This window comes from Nannospalax galili, unplaced genomic scaffold, assembly GCF_000622305.1.
Source record: "Nannospalax galili isolate Female #2095 unplaced genomic scaffold, S.galili_v1.0 scaffold75, whole genome shotgun sequence".
In the NCBI taxonomy this organism is placed as follows: Eukaryota; Metazoa; Chordata; class Mammalia; order Rodentia; family Spalacidae; genus Nannospalax; species Nannospalax galili.
Genome location: NW_008339433.1, coordinates 4,620,738 through 4,638,271, shown reverse-complemented (window position 1 = coordinate 4,638,271; position 17,534 = coordinate 4,620,738). Strand labels below are relative to the sequence as shown.

At 37.6% G+C, this 17,534-nt stretch overlaps 1 protein-coding gene across 1 annotated transcript in view; it reads right to left on the bottom strand.

Moving 5' to 3' along the window:
• The window catches only part of Tenm1 (teneurin transmembrane protein 1), an 873,778-nt gene that overhangs the window by 97,712 nt on the left and 758,532 nt on the right, over positions 1 to 17,534 (bottom strand). Inside the window, exons 22-23 of the mRNA XM_008833909.1 lie at positions 10,728 to 10,977; positions 746 to 766 (exon numbers count right to left, since the gene is read on the bottom strand). Coding sequence (XP_008832131.1) covers positions 746 to 766; positions 10,728 to 10,977 — 271 coding nt within the window. The remainder of the gene's footprint in view (positions 1 to 745; positions 767 to 10,727; positions 10,978 to 17,534) is intronic.

Sequence of the window (17,534 nt, the reverse complement as noted above, 5' to 3'; positions counted from 1 at the left end):
TGATCCTCTGCACTGGCATTTAGGAAGTGGCATCTCCCAAATAAAATCCATATTGAAAATCCTACTGGTGCCATTTTGATGACAAATGACACCTGGGAGTGACCAAATTCAATTTTCTGTTTTGCAATTTCAGAAATTTTGAACAGTTTTGACAAGTGCAATGCTTAAATAGATTAAATACAAATACTCATTATTATGATTCATTTAGAAGCTATGTGGCATTGTTGGTAAATGGGAAATAGTCACTTTAGAGTTTTGTCAATTACTTCCTTTTGGTGAATGTTATTAAATAAGGTTATCAAATATAAAATGCAACTTTCTGTTAAAAACTAAGAGCATCATGGTCACTGTCTCTTAATATAATTGACAACCATATTTCTGGGTTTAGGAAGAAAAATATCCACAACTTGAAAATATTAAATATGTTTGAACTTATGGATGTATTTGTGATATCAGCTTAGGGAAACATAATGAGTCTTTCAGTTTTACTTCCCCATGACATACTGAACTGCCAGTTTTCATTTATCTTGTTTTCTTTTCTGAATGTTCTGTTCCTCCAGCAAATTCCTACTGAGCAGACTGACCTTCTTTTGTAATATACTTACCTGCACATGATTTCCAAATTCAATTTCATATTATTTCTTTAACCTTATTTAAGACCAAAACTATCCTATTAGCACATTATTAAAAGGTAACTTCTTAGGCAAAGAGGGTCGTTAGGCAGCTACCCATATGATTTGCTTACCTATGTCTGGTATCTCTGTTTCTAGGGTGCACAAGGTATCCGCGAGTAGCAAGTAAAAGCAAATAGAGAGTCATCAGTATCATTCGACAGGCAAAATCTAACCAGGCACATCAATTCGTAATTCAGCTTTGTGGCAATTAGAGAGACTCCACAAGGATCATTTAGTCAGTGTGCAAGCCAAAGTTGATCCACTGCTTCCCTGCTTCTCCTTATAAGATGATATTAAGGTTGATGCGTACCTTGCCTTGTGGTTTGGTAGCGAAGTACTAAGTCAATTTTCACTTTAAAAAATATTTTATTCATTATTTTTGTTTTTTTTTATGTATAAGTGTATTGCTGGCAATTATGTAAGTGTGCCGCTGTTGTGCAATGCCTGCAGAGGTCATAAGAAGGCATCAGATTTTCCTGGAACTAGAGTTACAGACAGTTGTTAGCCACCATGTGGGTGCTGGGAATCAAACCTGGGTATTTTGTAAGAGCAGTCAATGTTCTTAACCCTGAGCCATCTCTTCAGGCCCCTAAGGCATTATTTTAAAAAAAGCTTTTCCCTGGACCATCTGCATAAGCGTCATTGAATAATGGCCCAAGTGCAATTTTCTGCAGCTGTTCCCTCTCCTACTAAATCAGAATCCTGATATAAAGAAGTAGGGATTAGGAGTTCTTACTTTTAACAGATTTATCTGGGAATTCTGATTAGGCATTAAGATTTGCAAACTACTGGGCTTGGAGTTAACAGCCAATACAAGGGACCAATTAGTGTCATGGTTTGATATCCCTGACTACTCTATGAAAATGTAAAACTAGTGCATTTTTATTAAGTTACGTGTTGGAAAGGCATTTCAACTTCAACTCTAAGCCATTTATCTGATCTCAGAAATAAGGTAGAGATACCTGTTCTTCACATTCATTGATAATATTTTAAAGTGTTTTGAGTTAAAAGTATGAGTGTGTGCTGCATGCCATTGACTTTTCTGGCAAGTGCCATAGGGGCATGATGAAAATGGGGGTAAGCAACCACACCACTTCCTTATTGGATATAAGGCTTGTTTTACATGAAGGATTCGATGCCTGGTACTGTAAACCTAATCAAAAGACCAAACTAGGGAGCTTGTAAGCTCTAAGGGGGAATCCTACTGTTGTTATTATGTTAAATAGTCATCCTGTCAAACTGCCTTCTACATATTTCTGTGTATGTCCTTAGATGTGTGTTGCTCTCAACTTTAGTCAGAGATTTCTTTGTACCATAGATTGTGGTTAATGCAGAGACTCATACCTGGACAAAGCACCAAGTATAATAATCATGAGTGCTCAACTGTAGTTAGGTCATCTATTTTAGCATCTACCATCCAATGCTCAGGAAACTTCATGGAAGACTGAGTGGAAATAATACAAGAGCTGATGGATGAGGAGGAGAGTTATGACACATGAAAGCTGATGCACACATCAGCACATGTGATTATCCACATAAGACGTGTACAAGGTCAAGCCAATCACAGTTCTTGTATGAATGGGGGAAGGACCCCGGAAGCCGTACCTTTGGAGGAGCAATTAGCAATTGATGGTTGCTGAGGGAGGGAGAATTACTCTCCTTTGGTTACTGACAAGGTGCCCATGCCCCAGCGGATGGCTCTACATTTATGCACATATAGGAAGTACTAATTAGACTCAGGGGGTTATTAATAATAAGAACAAAAGAAAGACATGAAGTTGGGGGGAGACAAGTTGGGAGACACTTGGGAAGTTGAAAGAGGTATTGAGGGATGAGGATCAAAATAGACTGTGTAAATGTATGAAAATTTCAAAGAATGAAAAAATTATGAGGGTTTTCTCTGAGATCATGATAGAATGCCCCTAGCATCAAAACTGTTGCGTCAAATCAGCTTCAATTTAAAAACATGTACATCAACTATTAAAGCCTTATGTCTTCCATCCATCTGTGTTTCAAGAGGGCAACTGGGGTGGGAAAAACAGATTGTCAGCCCAAAAGAAGCAGACCTCTTCGTTAGCCCTTCATCTAATCGATTCTTGGCACAGGGTATTGCCTTGAATGTTTCAGTCACTGACATGGTGTGATGCATTTCACATGGGGGATGTAGTCTGTGTGTAGGCCTGATTTTGGGTCAAGTTTGCCTGGAAATAAAAGGCTATAATCATCTGTGAAATACAGTTATTTAAATTTTAAAATCCTTTTAAATCTGGCCCTCAGGTCACTTTGAAGAGATAAAGATAACTAATCTTTTTGCAAAAACTAGGAAATGTCCTTTTTCTTTTGAATGACTAGAAAGAAGAAAAGATACAGAATTATTTCATTAGAAATTATCGGCTAAAATAGAGTCAACTCTCTTGAAAAAGAACCTTTCTGGGATTTTTCCAGCCTGGACACAGGTCACACTCCACTGGCTCTTTTGTTTCTCTGGCCCATCTCAAAAGGGTAGGTATCTTGTGGCCTGCCACAAAGGTCAATCAGTATAGACTCAGACCTCTGATTAGAATCCCAGCCTCTAGCATTTGTGCCTTTTCCTTTGTCTCTTAGACACTTGCTTGTTTTTGTGGTCTGCATAGGATGAGTGTTGGAGCCTCACTCTGAACACTGGGATAAATTTGATCCTCCTGGAGGAGTGTAGTTGCAAAAATATTAGAAGGACCTCATTAAAATATGATTTCATCCACAACAGATTCTCATGGGATAGAAATAGCCAGCTGTACAGCTACAAAGCATTTTGAAATTCTTAGGTGATGGCAAGGAACAGAGAGGGAGACAGTCTGATGTTTTTTGCAGTTTCTTCTGATCCTGCCAATAATGTCATGGTGAATTTGGAAAGATGTCCCATATTATGCAGAGCAGCTTCTCTCATTAACATCTCAGAGGGAGGAAGTGAAAATGACGGAATTTATTTCCAGTCTGTGACCTTGTTCTGTCTCAGAATTACTTTTAGTTAAGGATTGAGGATTGAACCTCCACCAAATGAATTTTCTATCTAGCTATCAACTGACTACATACTGAGTTGACACTCTGTGAACTCTTCACAAGTGCCTAGGCCTGCCAGTGGGCATTGCCACCTCCCAACTGATAGACCTGAAGCTTGTCATCAGTTAACAGGAGAAAAGAATGGAATCACAGTTCTTTTTAGAGCAATACATATTCCTAATGTTAGGATCTGCGAATGGATCCTTAGTTTTTTTCTGGATACAGATGATGAAAAGGGCCATCTACTCTGCTTTTTCAATTTAAAAACAAATGATTGGGACATTATTTATACACCACAGAATTCACCCCTGTAAAGTGTGCATTTCAGCAATTTTAAGTGCATTTGAAGAGTTGTACAGCCATTGCTATCAATCAATTCCAGAACATTTTCATCATCTTAAGAAGTAATTCTACATCTATTAGTTAATAATCGTTTTATCATTATTTCATCCCTTTGCTCCAGACAACAAAATCTAGATTTAGTCTTTACGGATTTGCATATTCTGGACTTTCACATGAATGGAATCATACAGTGTTTGTACTTTTTTGCCTGTCTTCTTTCACTTAGCATGATGTTCTAATACTCTTTTAGATTTCTCTGTAGTAAAAGATGAGAAACAGGGACAATGCCAACTTTGGAGTACTTGCTGAGTGACTTGGTGTCATGGGAATTCAAATGACTTGTCCCATGGTAGCTGCAGCCCTTTCTGTGTTCATCATGCTGTTCTTAGATTCTTTCCTTATTCCTGACCAGAAACACTTGATGTTCATCTTTCTTTCGTTCATCTTTCTTTGTTCTTTGTTCTTCTGTTGAATATTCTGAACCCACACTTGCCTGTTCTGACTTCTTAGAGTTTCCAACTCCAACAAATGTCATCTCAGACTAACTTCTCCTACATTCCGGCACTACTCCTCCCTGTTCTCACAGCTTATCTGTCTTGTATTTTAAAGCCTTGATTTAAACCAGAAGTTCCTTTGCAATCTTGAGGATGATTTGAATTTTATGAAGCATTTTAAATAAACTTACGATGTCAGGTACTCTTACACATGCAATGTCCTTAACTCCAAGGAACACATTTCTTAGAGTAGAAAGTTTAGACGCTGTGAAAGTCTAGTAAGGGTTTGACAGTTTTGTTTTCGGATACAGCTCAGGCTGGTCTAAAACTCACAATTTTCCTGCCTCCATTTTCTAAGAACAGCTATGAGTCACTTTAGGCTCTAGAAGATATTTTGGGGGGAGGTAGAAGGAACCTTTGAGTGCACCTGCTGATGTATGTGATTGAAGTAGATCAGGGATAGCAACCTATTTCATCTACAGGCAGTGTTTCTAGTGTTTGTAGCTCCAGTGCTGTGAACATGATGATCATGTGTGACAATGTCTAAGCTATGTGTAGAGTTCTCCAAAGCCCAGGTTCCATTTGATCCTTCAGAAGAGTGCTCTACAAATTCCACTGCTCCTTGGCATGTTAACTGCCCCTAAATGGGTGCTATTCTAGGTCTAAGCCATTTCTAATCAATGACATAAGTCAAGTCCTGAGGACAATGTAAGAAATAGCAGCCAGTAACTGGAAAAGAAATGACACACTCTCTAGAGAAATTTTCATGTCACATTGACATTTGTCAAGTCCAAACTGCTCAAGGTACCAAGAAGCATTTACTATCCTCTTATTTACTTCTCCTTTTCATTTTTAAGGGAAAGACAAAATAAATGTATGGAGAATAACTAAATCCTAAAAAAATAGCAGCATGTGGTTTTTATAAAGAATAAATTACTTCCAGTCATGCTTAACGTTTTTTTTTTTATTAGAATTGTGAAATTAGAAGATGAGAGGTGAGCAAGGGTATTGTGCTGGATAGCTTTCGTGTTAACTTGACACACCTGGGAAGAGGGAGCCTTCACTGGGGAATTTCCTACATTGGACTGGCCTGTGACAATATCTGTGGGGCATTTTCTTGATTGTTGAGTAATGTGGGAGGGCTCAGCTCACTGTGGGCAGTGCCACCCCTGGACAGCTTGTTCTATATTGTATAAGAAAGCAGGTTGAACGTAGACCAGGGAGGAAGCCAGTAAGCAGCATTCCTCCACGGCCACTGCTTCAGCTCCTGCCTCCAGGTTCCTGCTCTGAGTTCCTACCTTGGACTCCCTCATAGATGAACTGTGAGCAGGGAGATGTAAGCCAAATAAACCCTTTCCTCACCAAGGTGGTATTAGTGAAAGTGTTTTGTCACAGAATTTGAAAAGAACCTAGAACAGGTATACTACATATTTGAATTCTTCCAAAGCACTTGGAATTGTGTCTTCTATTTTTCACTTATATAATTATTCTTATTAGTTTTGGAAAACCAAAAAGTGACTGTGAAGCCAATCAAGATCAAAGAAAAAAGAAGCAGTCATAATTGATGAGACATAGTTAAAGAACTTGGGTATGTTGGAACTGAAGAAGAGAAAGCTCAAAAATCTGTGACAGCTGTTTTCATACTTATGACAGTCTGTCCAATAAAAAGGGAAATTACTTCTGTGCTTTTTCAGATGTGAGCATTTGCTGCTAATAAATGGATGTTTCATCAATGCAGATTTAACTTGATTATATATAAAAAAACTTTTTTACAGAGCATTCCAAAGATGTGGTGGGCTTTCCGAAGAGCAATTTAACTTTTTGGTTATTGAAAAAAGATCAAAGTATAAATGACAAACTGTCAGGCATACAATGGGCACGATATTGGGCTTAATATTGTCATATACACTTCTAACAAACATTAAGTTCATACACCTGTGAAATTACTATTGTACTGTTGAAATGTGCATGCATGTATTTATGCATATACATGTACATATGTATGTATACCCTTTAACATGAGAAGCAAATCCACAGGGAAACCTAGACACAAACTGTTTTAGAAGTGAATATACTTTTAAAAGTCTTCAGAAAATGTACTTTTGAAACATGGCTTCATAAGGGTCACTTCTTTATTATCTTGCCTGAGTCTCCCACTGGAAGAAAGCATTGTTTGTGGATAAAAGCAGCAGGAAATAGAGATAACAAACAAGAAATCATGTTTTTCTTGGCAAGTTTTGAATGATAACGTATCATTGACTTTTTCTTTCTTTTCCTATTCAGTCAATGATTAACAGCCAGAGGGATGAAAATGGCTGGCAAGCAGTGAAAATGAAGTGATCACTGAGGTCAGAGAAAAGAAAGCTCTGGTGGGAATAGTTTGGATCAGCTGGAATAGGGTTGGAAAACTATAGCCTTCCAATCTTCAAAGTATCAAGTGGAATCTTATCAAATATAGCTCAAATATGGAATAAAATAGTGGGAAAGAGGGAAGTACAGGAGGCCCTCCATCTGAGGCAAACTTTAGGCTCTCTTAATTTGTTGTTAAAGGTTGGGCAGAGAACTATTCATATGTAGATCTCAGAAAAGTAAAACTGTATGAGATGAGAAAGAGGATGTTCAAAGCACAAGCTTGAATTCAGAGTTATAGATAAGGAAGTAGAGGACAGAGTAATTAAATTAAATAATGTATAATCAGAAGAGATTCAAGATCTAGGAGGTTCTCTATCCTATTCTGGTTTTGGTTGATAGCTTGAGCTGTCAATGGCTGTGCCAACTCTCCAGCCCTATTATAATCTGTATACAATATTGCTCCTCCATTCACAATTTTGAATCTAAGCAATATAATGACGGTATTAGCCCATATTTTTTTTGGTCTTTTTGATACAGGGTCTCCCTGTAGCCCCAGCTGTCCTGGAAGTCACTATGTAGACCAGGCTGGCCTTGAACTCACAGAGATCTGCCTGCCTCTGCCTTTCAAGTGCTGGGACTACAGGTGTGCGCCACCACGCCTGGCTATTAGTCCATATTTTTAATGAAACAAATTACTCAACCATGTAAAATAACTTATGTGCATAGGGAAGAACGAATTGAATTAACTGATCTAAGCAATGGCAGCAACAAAACTGGTACAAAATGAAGTTTCTATTTAAACAGAGTAGATTCAATAGGCATTATGGTTTTGGAGACAGAAAGGCCTCATTAAATCAACTTATTTCTTCCAAGAAAACTTACATCTGTGAAAGTTATAAAGCAAATATATAAAACCACCAATTATATGCTGAAAGTTTGATTTATTCATATAGGCTACAGATCAAGATAGTTTTTTTTTAAAAAATATGATTCTTATAAGAAGTATATTAGTTTCTGTGCAAACGTGATACCTAATGTGTGCTGACATAAACTGGTTTGATAGTTTCAACTACAGTCAAATAGTTAGGGAGTTACTTGTCAATTAGGTAGAGATGACATTGCATATTCAACTAGCTATTTCTGTGATGGCCAATCATAGGAGTACTAGAATTGAGAACGGCAATATTTTTTCTCCTTGAATTTAGTCAAAAGGAGATCAGATCTTAACCATGAATCTATGACATGACTTCACTATAGAAACTGATTGCTGGTAGGTTGGTGGATGTATAGATGTTAAAGAAGGGAAATGATGAACTATTCAATCACAGGAACAATTTGGGTGATATATTCCCTCTGTGGAGAGGACTCATTGCCTTAAATAAATCCTCAGAGAAATTCGAATCTGACAAAAATTGTTAAGAAACTCTGAAGGATTACTGCTCAGAAAAAAAAAAACCCAGATAGAACAAAAGGCTAAGTGAGAAAGCCTGAGTGTGTGAATTCATGGAGGCGCATGCTTATGTACTTGAAGAAGCCTGATGACGTGTTGTGGAGCAAGAGTGAATATAAGGGCTGGAGAGATGGTTCAGTGGTTAAATGCACTGACTACTCTCGAAAGACCTACGTTTGGTTCCCAGCACCCACATAGTAGCTAACAACCATCCTTAACTTCAGTTCCAGGGAATCTAACACTGTCTTCCACAGGCATTGCACAACACCGATACTCTTGCAAACATGCAGGCAGGACAGTCATACACATAAAATAAAAATGAAAATGAAAAACTTTATAAAAAAGAATGTATGTAGGCATTGGATAATCCAAACTGGCAGAAACTAATTTTTTAATACCAAGAAAAATCACTTTGTAATTAGAGTCCAAGTTGTTTTATCTTATATTTAAAACAATGACATTGTGTCAAAGGTCGTAAACTGTTGAGAATTCTTAACTCTGAATATCATCAGTATACATGACAACGATTTCACCTTAGATAAATTTGCACTTAAATTACAAAGGAAAGGACTAAACTTAGCTGGGGTTTCCTTATATCAATATCACGTTTGTTTTGCTTTTATAGATTACTACTTTTCCTTTGATGAATAAGCTATATAAGTACTAACCATGTGAGCTTTATAGGGTTAACTATATAAGCTCAACAAGACTAGGTCTTTTTCTGTCTGTACCCAACTAGTATGTTCAGCTGTTCAACGAATTGTTTAGTGCTTTCTTTCATCTTTGGTATCATGCATATATAATACTGCTAGGGGATTAAAGACAATGTAGAATGTTGTATAATTAGTTTTCAAATCCAGGATACAACAACCTTGGCCTTTCTGTTGACTTTCTAGTAAGTAGGTGCCCAAAGAGATACACTACTGGAGATGGTAAGTCTCCATGACATTGGATGGTACATGAACACTTGATTAGGGTAGGGTGCTATGAATTCGTACCTCTCTAGACTTTGTGGATGTGCTTTGTCTTTATAAAGTCTTGACTTTACAATCTATTTTTATTAACCAAGGGATTTAACAGCTTTCTTCCCTATGACAGCATTTGCAATTATAATTAAGAAATGTATTAAAACTAGAGTGAATTAATGTGAAAAGTGGGTGGTGGCTTGGGACTACATTTCTCAAACTAGGTGTGAAATTATAGCTCAGTCTGAGAAAACAGAGATAGATTCCAAAGCAAGAATGAAATACAAGAAAAATCGAGGAATGCCCTTGTAAATTCAAACTTCCATCACAGTGTGAATGTAAGCAATAAAGGAAACTAGTGCACAGCTTCTCCTGCGTTTTGATTGGACACAATAGCTCTCTGTACTTATGAGTTACTTTATAATGTATTGAGTCTATCCGTCACGATTTTTGATGTCGTTCAGGAGATGCCTGGGGCAAAATTAGTTTTAAGGACTAATTAACAGGATGACATAAACATCCTTTGGAATATAGAGAAACTTTTGCCTTAATTTCCAGAATCATGAGTCATGGATAAAGCAACCATAACTGATCAGAAGAAAAGGTCTGCCAATTTACCCAGGGGAGAAGCAGCAGTTTATTTAATCCTTAATGGGTTAAGAATGGACAGTTGCTTTTTTTTGAATTCCAAAGGACGTATAGTTTGGGTTATAGCCTCAGAGAAGCAAGAAACAAGCTGATAAAGCCATGCTTGATTTAGTTGTAATCTTCATGTAACTTCAGGATGGAACTTCAGTGCTCAGTAGCAAAGAGGTAATAATTCTTTAGAGAAAATATTAAAAGTCTTTGTACTCTCAGGAAATTACTTAGAACAGGTAAGAAAATGTAAAGATGAATGCTTTAATCATCATTGAATTGCACCTTCAAAGATAAAGAACTTGTCCTTCCATATCATGCCATGAAAAAACAGAATTCATTGTTCTTCTTTATGAAATGGTCACTTCAAAAGACTTGGAAACCTTGAAAGTTTAGCCTTTTAGATCTGGCAATAGCTTTACCAGCTATAATGGACTATGTAGCTTTTATTAGCTTGATAGTAGCCAGCTGTGTGTGACTTATGGAGCACTTGGAAGTATTGCAATCCATGTCCATAACATCAATGTACACTGAGGGGAGGCTTCACATTCAGTGATGTCAACACCTCCTCGCTCTTCAACACAGTGATTAAAGGTTCCTTCAAATAGGGTGAGTGGACTTGTGACCATTATCCCTATTCCTGGGTCTTAACACGGTGCTATAATATGGAAAAACACATTTTTCTGCTTCTGTTGGTAATGCCTCGTCTCTTCATGTTACTTTCTCATTGTTTTTTCTTTATCTACTAAGCAAATAGAGATCAGAAGAGCCTTACCTTAATTCCAAAATGCTAACGGAGTTTCCTGAGGGAAATATTCGCCTAACAAAATTGAAGTCACCAACATACACACTACCATCAGGGCCAGAAGCCAAGGCAACCGGAGCAAAGAGCTTGTTGTTATGGGCTGGGCCATTGCAGTTAGTGCAGGCTACACTCCTTTGGTGTCCATTGCCCATGATGGTTGATATGACTGGGGGTTGCTGGGAAATGAACATATTTTCCCCATTTCCTTTATGTATAATTCCTATAAATAATCAAAAGAGAGAATGAAAAATTAGAAAGCAATTGCCAAATACTCATTTTGCCAATAGTTAAATTCTTTCTCATAGTTCAAAACAGGAAGGAAATTTGACCTGACATAGGAGAACCTATGAATAAAGAACACCACCCTTAGTTTTATTTAATTGTGTAACCACAGCAAATAGTAGTTTAGCATTTGCCTCAGTTTGTCTTTGTGTGAAGTAGGGGGAATGCAGAGTGTCTTTCATACTGATTTTATAATTCTGTAATAAAGTATTTGATGACTACTTCTTAATGATCTCTTATTTATCTTGGGCTCTGTGGATCCTACATAGCTAGTATTTAATCTCTGGCTGGATATCTTGATGCCTGGCAAAAATCTGCCTAAATTATCCTCACTATGCAACTGGTTCATGAAAAAAAGACTGCCCATCCATTTTTAAATATTTTATTTATTGCGTATGAGTGTACTGCCTGCATGTTTGTAAGTGTACCCATGTCGTGCAATGCCTATGGAGGTTGGAAGAAATTGTCGGATCCCCTGGAGCTGGAGTTACAGATTATTGCTAGTTGCCATGTGGGTACTGGGAACCAAACCCGATTCCTCTGCAAGAGCAGCCGGTGCTATTAACTGCTGAGCTATCTCTCCAGGCCCATTCATCCATCCATCCATTCATTTTAATATTAATCTTAGCAAAACACAATCAAGAATGTAATCTGCTTTTCTGAAAGGGAAAGAAATCCTACTGTGCTAAAATGCACTTCAAAGATGCACTGAAGGAACTTGCATTTTATACTCTTTAGGACCATATCTCACAATCACCGGTACAGGAAATAGGGACGTAGACATATAAAAATGTTTTTCAGTCATTTTGTTTGGGCAACTGAATCTCTACCCACAATTTTTACTCTCATCTGTATGACCCAAACCTTTCTCCTGCAGAGACTCTTTCTCTATCATGCAATTTCTTACCTCTTTACCTGAATATTCCGCAGGTACCTAAGGAGGTTGGAACTAAGCTCATTATATTTGTTTTTGTTTTGTTTTCTGGTATTTCCAACTCATCCCACATCATCATATTCACTCTTCATTTCCTTTAATGTTCTAAACCTAATTAATTACCAATTCTTGTTGAAAGTATCTCCTAATATGCATTGAAATCTCCCACTCTATTCCTACATTACTGCTTTACTTTAGTTTTTCTGAACGTCCTGATCTCCTGCTTTCCATGCATTCTCATCTTCAAACCATCGTCCAGAGATTATTTCATTCTATGACCTAAATCCTTTCAAGAGCTACATATCTCCTATGAAATAAGGAGTGCATTCCTTACTGATAAGCCAAACAAATTCCTGTTGGCTTGGCCTTTGCGTACTCCTTCAGTTTTCTTCCATTCATTTCTGATTGCGTATGTATTGTCTCTATTCTGAAGGCTTTCTTCACTTTGTTCACTTGGCAGAACTAACTTCAGACAACTCACATCTTCCCCAATGCTCCATCCAGGCAGAGGTGGTCACTCGCTCCAGCATGTGTTGATAGTTTGTTTCCATAGCTCTATTACACTTACCATATTGTCTGATAGTTTTCTTTAATTCTTTGTCTTCTCTATTATATCATGAATTAGCTCCTTGAAGGCACACCTTATGTCTTACTCCCATCTATATTTGTATTGCCAATCCCTCTGTCCAAGGCATTATAAGTACTCAGCAAATGCTGAAAATAGGCTATGAGTCTCTTGCAGGTCCCTCTCCAGATCCCAGTGATTTTGCAAACCTGCTGAGACTGGGCAGAAAGTCCAAGGAACAAATACTGCTGTGCTAAATAGGTCAAGTCAGTCCAGAATAAGTCAGGGCAGGTAAAACATCCATGTTGTTAGAAGACTCGCCAATGTGTCAGGCTGAAGTAACTGACAGCAAATGAATGAATACAGTTATATTGTATATCATTTTTTCTCCCTTGCTCCTTGCTATCTATCTCCCCACACTACCTGTTATTCTCCTTAAATGCTTCTTGAAATGTCTTCCTCAGTTCTCTTCCAACTACCACTCCTACAACAGAAACTATTGATCACTCTGAGATGGGAACATTGCTGGTAAAAATAAATAAAAACATAAAATATGCATGCCATGGCACCAATATATACTTAGAAAGGGCCTTCCAGGAAATATAAATCCCATTCATCATATGGTCTTGGATTTCAAATTTAAATATTTTTATGTTCTTTCTCAGGGTGATTCCAGTTAGCTTCTCAGCACATGATTTACAAGAGCAGCTGTAAGTTTACATTCTAGCAAATTGATCTTTTATTGCAGAACTATGAGATGATAATTTGAGGATCACTCCTTTCTTATTATGCTATTAATAACTTTATTAGCTTGTAGGGACATTTCTTAAGACTTAGAATAATTAATTCAATATCATTAATAGGGCAGGATTTCATTTCCCCCTAAACCATCTAATTGTAGTGTGATCAATAATGCATTTTAAATTACTTGAGAGAAAGAAAACTAGAATGACAGTTGCACAACATCATTGAGAAAAATCCCCTGAGGATTGCTAACTGAATATCCAACCAATGAGACTATGATATGGTCTTTAGTAATTGAAGAAACTACTGTTTAGTATGTCAGTAGTCTAGCAATCCACTATGGGGTATGGTATTCAAAAATCTTTCCAATTATTGTCTTAGAAACACCAGATTTGCTATTAACATCTATTTTCACAGGTAGATCTCCATTTTTATATCAATATAATGGTATATTTAACAATTGCCCTCCAAATGACATATTATTACCAGGCTCCTGGCAATTTAAAAACTAAAGATGGCTATTCTAACCCATTCTTCTAAGCCTGCAATTCCAAAACTCCTCTTTTCGATTAGAAAACCCAGTACTCCATCAAAAAAGAAGAATGATTAAAGGAAATAAAACATAAGGCAATGTACTTTCTGATTACATCTCTACAATTGATGTCTTGCTTTCATGCAAGGTACTAAAGTGCCTGTGTACTGAAATTACCATTTCTGTTTAAAGCTGAAGCAATCAAAACAAAAATGGGCAAACCCCTTTTGTATTGCCCTGGGAAAATAGATCATTTTGAAGGGTGTTTTTGTTGTTTCAAGAATCTGTTTAACCTTCCATTACACAGAAGTAGTCTATACCATCTAGCAACAATGATTTAAAACCAATTCTTCTGAAAAAGGTTGCTCTGAAAATATTTTGTTTATGTTTCTGGAAATCTTGATCAATTACTGCTGCTTCCTTTCCAGTTTATTCTGCCACACACGCTCATTTCGAAGCGGGAATCAAATAGTCTAGGACAACACGTTATTTATATGAAGGCCAACTTCTTCCTAAGATTGGGTGTCTTCTTTAGAGTCAACAATAAAATCCCACTGACTGGGGCACTTTTTCTCCCCTAACTTTTCCTGTTCTGTACTGGTAAGTGTAGTCTGTTTTGTAATAAGGTAAGCACTTTTTAAAACACACTTCTACCTTTCTCTACCTTGCTCAGAACTTCTTTTGAAGCTTATAAATAAGTTTGAAATAAAATTCCCTTTGGAAACCAGTGGGTGGTGCTTTATGCTGATTTCAAAGAAGAAACCATTTTTCAGACTTATGACCAACAAGAGACACAATGCATATTTCTCCCACTCCTTGACAGAGAATATAAACACAAACTAACTGGGAAATATGCCAGTGTGATCAATGGGAGTTTGCTTTTCCTCCCAGTAAGACCATTTGTTGACAAACTACTGAGCTATCTGGGAGGCTGAGTTAAAATGAATTTGCTACCCATTTCAGATAGATGGCAGTCTGCAATTAGTATCGTGGATGGTTCTTTCTAACATGCTTAACACAAAATTCATAGGAAACACTAGGGGGTATGTTTATAGAAAGACATTCCAATCTCTGTAATGGATGATCATAATTTTAAAGAATGAAAAGGAACAAACATACATTCTGTATGACCATCAAGAGGATTTATTTATAGGTAACAATGTTGAAAAAGACAGGTTTCTAATGTTTTTATCTCAGTAAAATAGAAGCTGTCTATCCATATCACACATAATACTTGGAAACATTTCTCTACAAGCAATGGTTAATTGTAAGGTAAATTGCTGCAACTGAAATGATGAATGGTCTGAACATAGCACCTATTGGAAACTACCCACTACATGATTCAGAAGGCAAAGAAAAACTGAGACTAGAATGGCAGCAGGCGTTCAATCTTATTATGGGTGTCTTTATAACCAGTGAAAGGAAATTGGAGGAAGATAGATTCTTGTTTCTAATCTACTGTCTCAAATAAAAAAAAAATCAGGGTGCCTAGAGTGGTAGGCTTTTTCCTGAGACAAGTGCAGTGGGAGTAGTTGGAAAGACGTTGCTCTTGACTTAATCAGTCAGAAAAGACCATCGGACCCACAGGGGGAGACCATTTCTTTCAAAATTGATGTTCCCACCCCACTCCCTCTCGCTTACCATTCCTGCTTCTAAAACTGCCTTTGTGGGTGGGATTTAGACCTAAAAAACATCCAAGACAGGCATCTATGTCCAAGGCCAAGCTGAAAGGCACTCGTAGAACTGGGTTCAGATCTAGTTCCTGGCAAGTGTGACCAGTTTTTGGTGAGAAACACACCTCGCCTTGCCTCTCCAAATGAGATGGTAAAATGGGCAAATGTCCTTAGGGGTGGGAATCTATCTAAATTAGGAAGGCTTCTTATTTTCAGAATAAAAGGATCAGAAAAGTATAGATAGACAGGAGATTTAGTGAGACTTCTGGGAATGTAAGAGATCTTTTTGCTGTGATAAAATATTTTGAATGTGGGTTTTGGTGATCACCGCACAAATATAAATTTACTAAAAATCATTTAATTGGACATTAAAATAGGTGAGCTTTTATGGTATCTAGATTATACTTCAATAAAGCAGTTAAAAATTCTCAGAAGTAACTTGGCACTTAATTACATAAAAAGTATTTATGGGTGAATTAGGGGTGGAAGGACGTGTTTGTGGAAACCAGGTGGCCTCCAAAGCCAACTTTCTGAATAACTCCCCTCTGTCTCAAAGTCTGTGTGAAGCAAACGATAAGAAGATACAGGACAGGGAGTACCACACAGCTGGGGCTGGTTCCATTGAGGTCATTTCCCACTTTGTGTTTAATGTCAATGATAGGCATTTGAAAGGGACAATCCATATATGCCAATAAAAGTGAGTGGAAAAGAAATGTCAAACTCTTTCAAATCAAAACAAAAAAAACTCTAATAGTTTAATAAGTGGCACCTGCTCTTTCGTTTGTGCGCTTTGAAAACTGTGGCTCTCCTTTTGACAACAGAGAAAAAGTTGACATTTTGTGTCTGTGCTTCAATTTTGCTGTTAAAAAAAAACAAATTGAAATGGAATTTTGCATCTTCTTTCATGGGAAGGGAGAAGTACAATGGTGACATAAGGCAATGGATTTCATTGTCTCACCCTGAGACTAGTGTAGGAGGTCTCATTCTTTTAGTGAAGTAAATCTTGTTAGCTGTGCCAATCAAAATTTCCAAGTCTATATGGCTGATCTGACTACATGTGTAAATGAAATTACATTGTGGTCAGAGTTATAAAATTGATCTCTGTCTCGGTTTGTTTCTTTATTGCTGTGACAAAACACTCTGACCAGTACCAACTTGGGGAGGAAAGGGTTTATTTGTCTTACCCAATTAGGTAGCTGTTGATTGCCCTCAAGATAAAAGTGCCAGTACTACACCAATGTTATACACTGTGCCAGTCACTGATGTGGTTACTTGGTCTTGAAGCTGGTGTTGAACCATTGATTGATATTTCCGTTGGCCTATTCATATTGCTCTCCAAGGTTAGGGGAGCTATCTTTCAGGGGAAGTGGTTTCAGGTCCATTCCAGCTCTATTACTCCAAATCCTGGGTCCAACATATGTTCTGTCTTCATCAGTAGTGTCTTACCTTCAACCTTAGGGAGGCCATTAAGGACTGTGGCAACAGTCTGTGCAATTTTGGGAGTCTTGTAGATAACCCTGGCCAACACTTATGGAAGGTTTCTCCTGCCCAGGGATGGCACCACCCACAGTGGGATGGGCCCTTCCACATCACTCAATAATCAAGAAAATACCCCATAGACATGACCACAGTCCAATCCAATGGAGGAAATTCCAAAATTGAGGTTCCCTCTACCCAGCTGTGTCAACTTGACAACTAAAGCTATCCAGCACAATTGACCCCTTGTCAATTTGATGCACAAACACATCACTGTTAAACCACAACCTTCTCATTCCTTGTTCCCAAGTTATGATAGCAATACCAAAACATAAGACAGTACCACCTTAAAAGTCCCACAGTGCTTAAAAAAATCCAAATGCTTAAAAATTCACAGTCTCTTAACTGTGGGCTCCTGTAAAATCCAAAACAAGTACTGTCTTATTTCAAAAGGGAAGAATTGGGCACACCTAAGCAAAACTTAAGTCCAGCAACATGGCTCAAGACTGGACATTTGGGATTCATTCACGATCCTCTGGGTTCTAAAGGGTTTTGGAAGCTCCACTTCTCT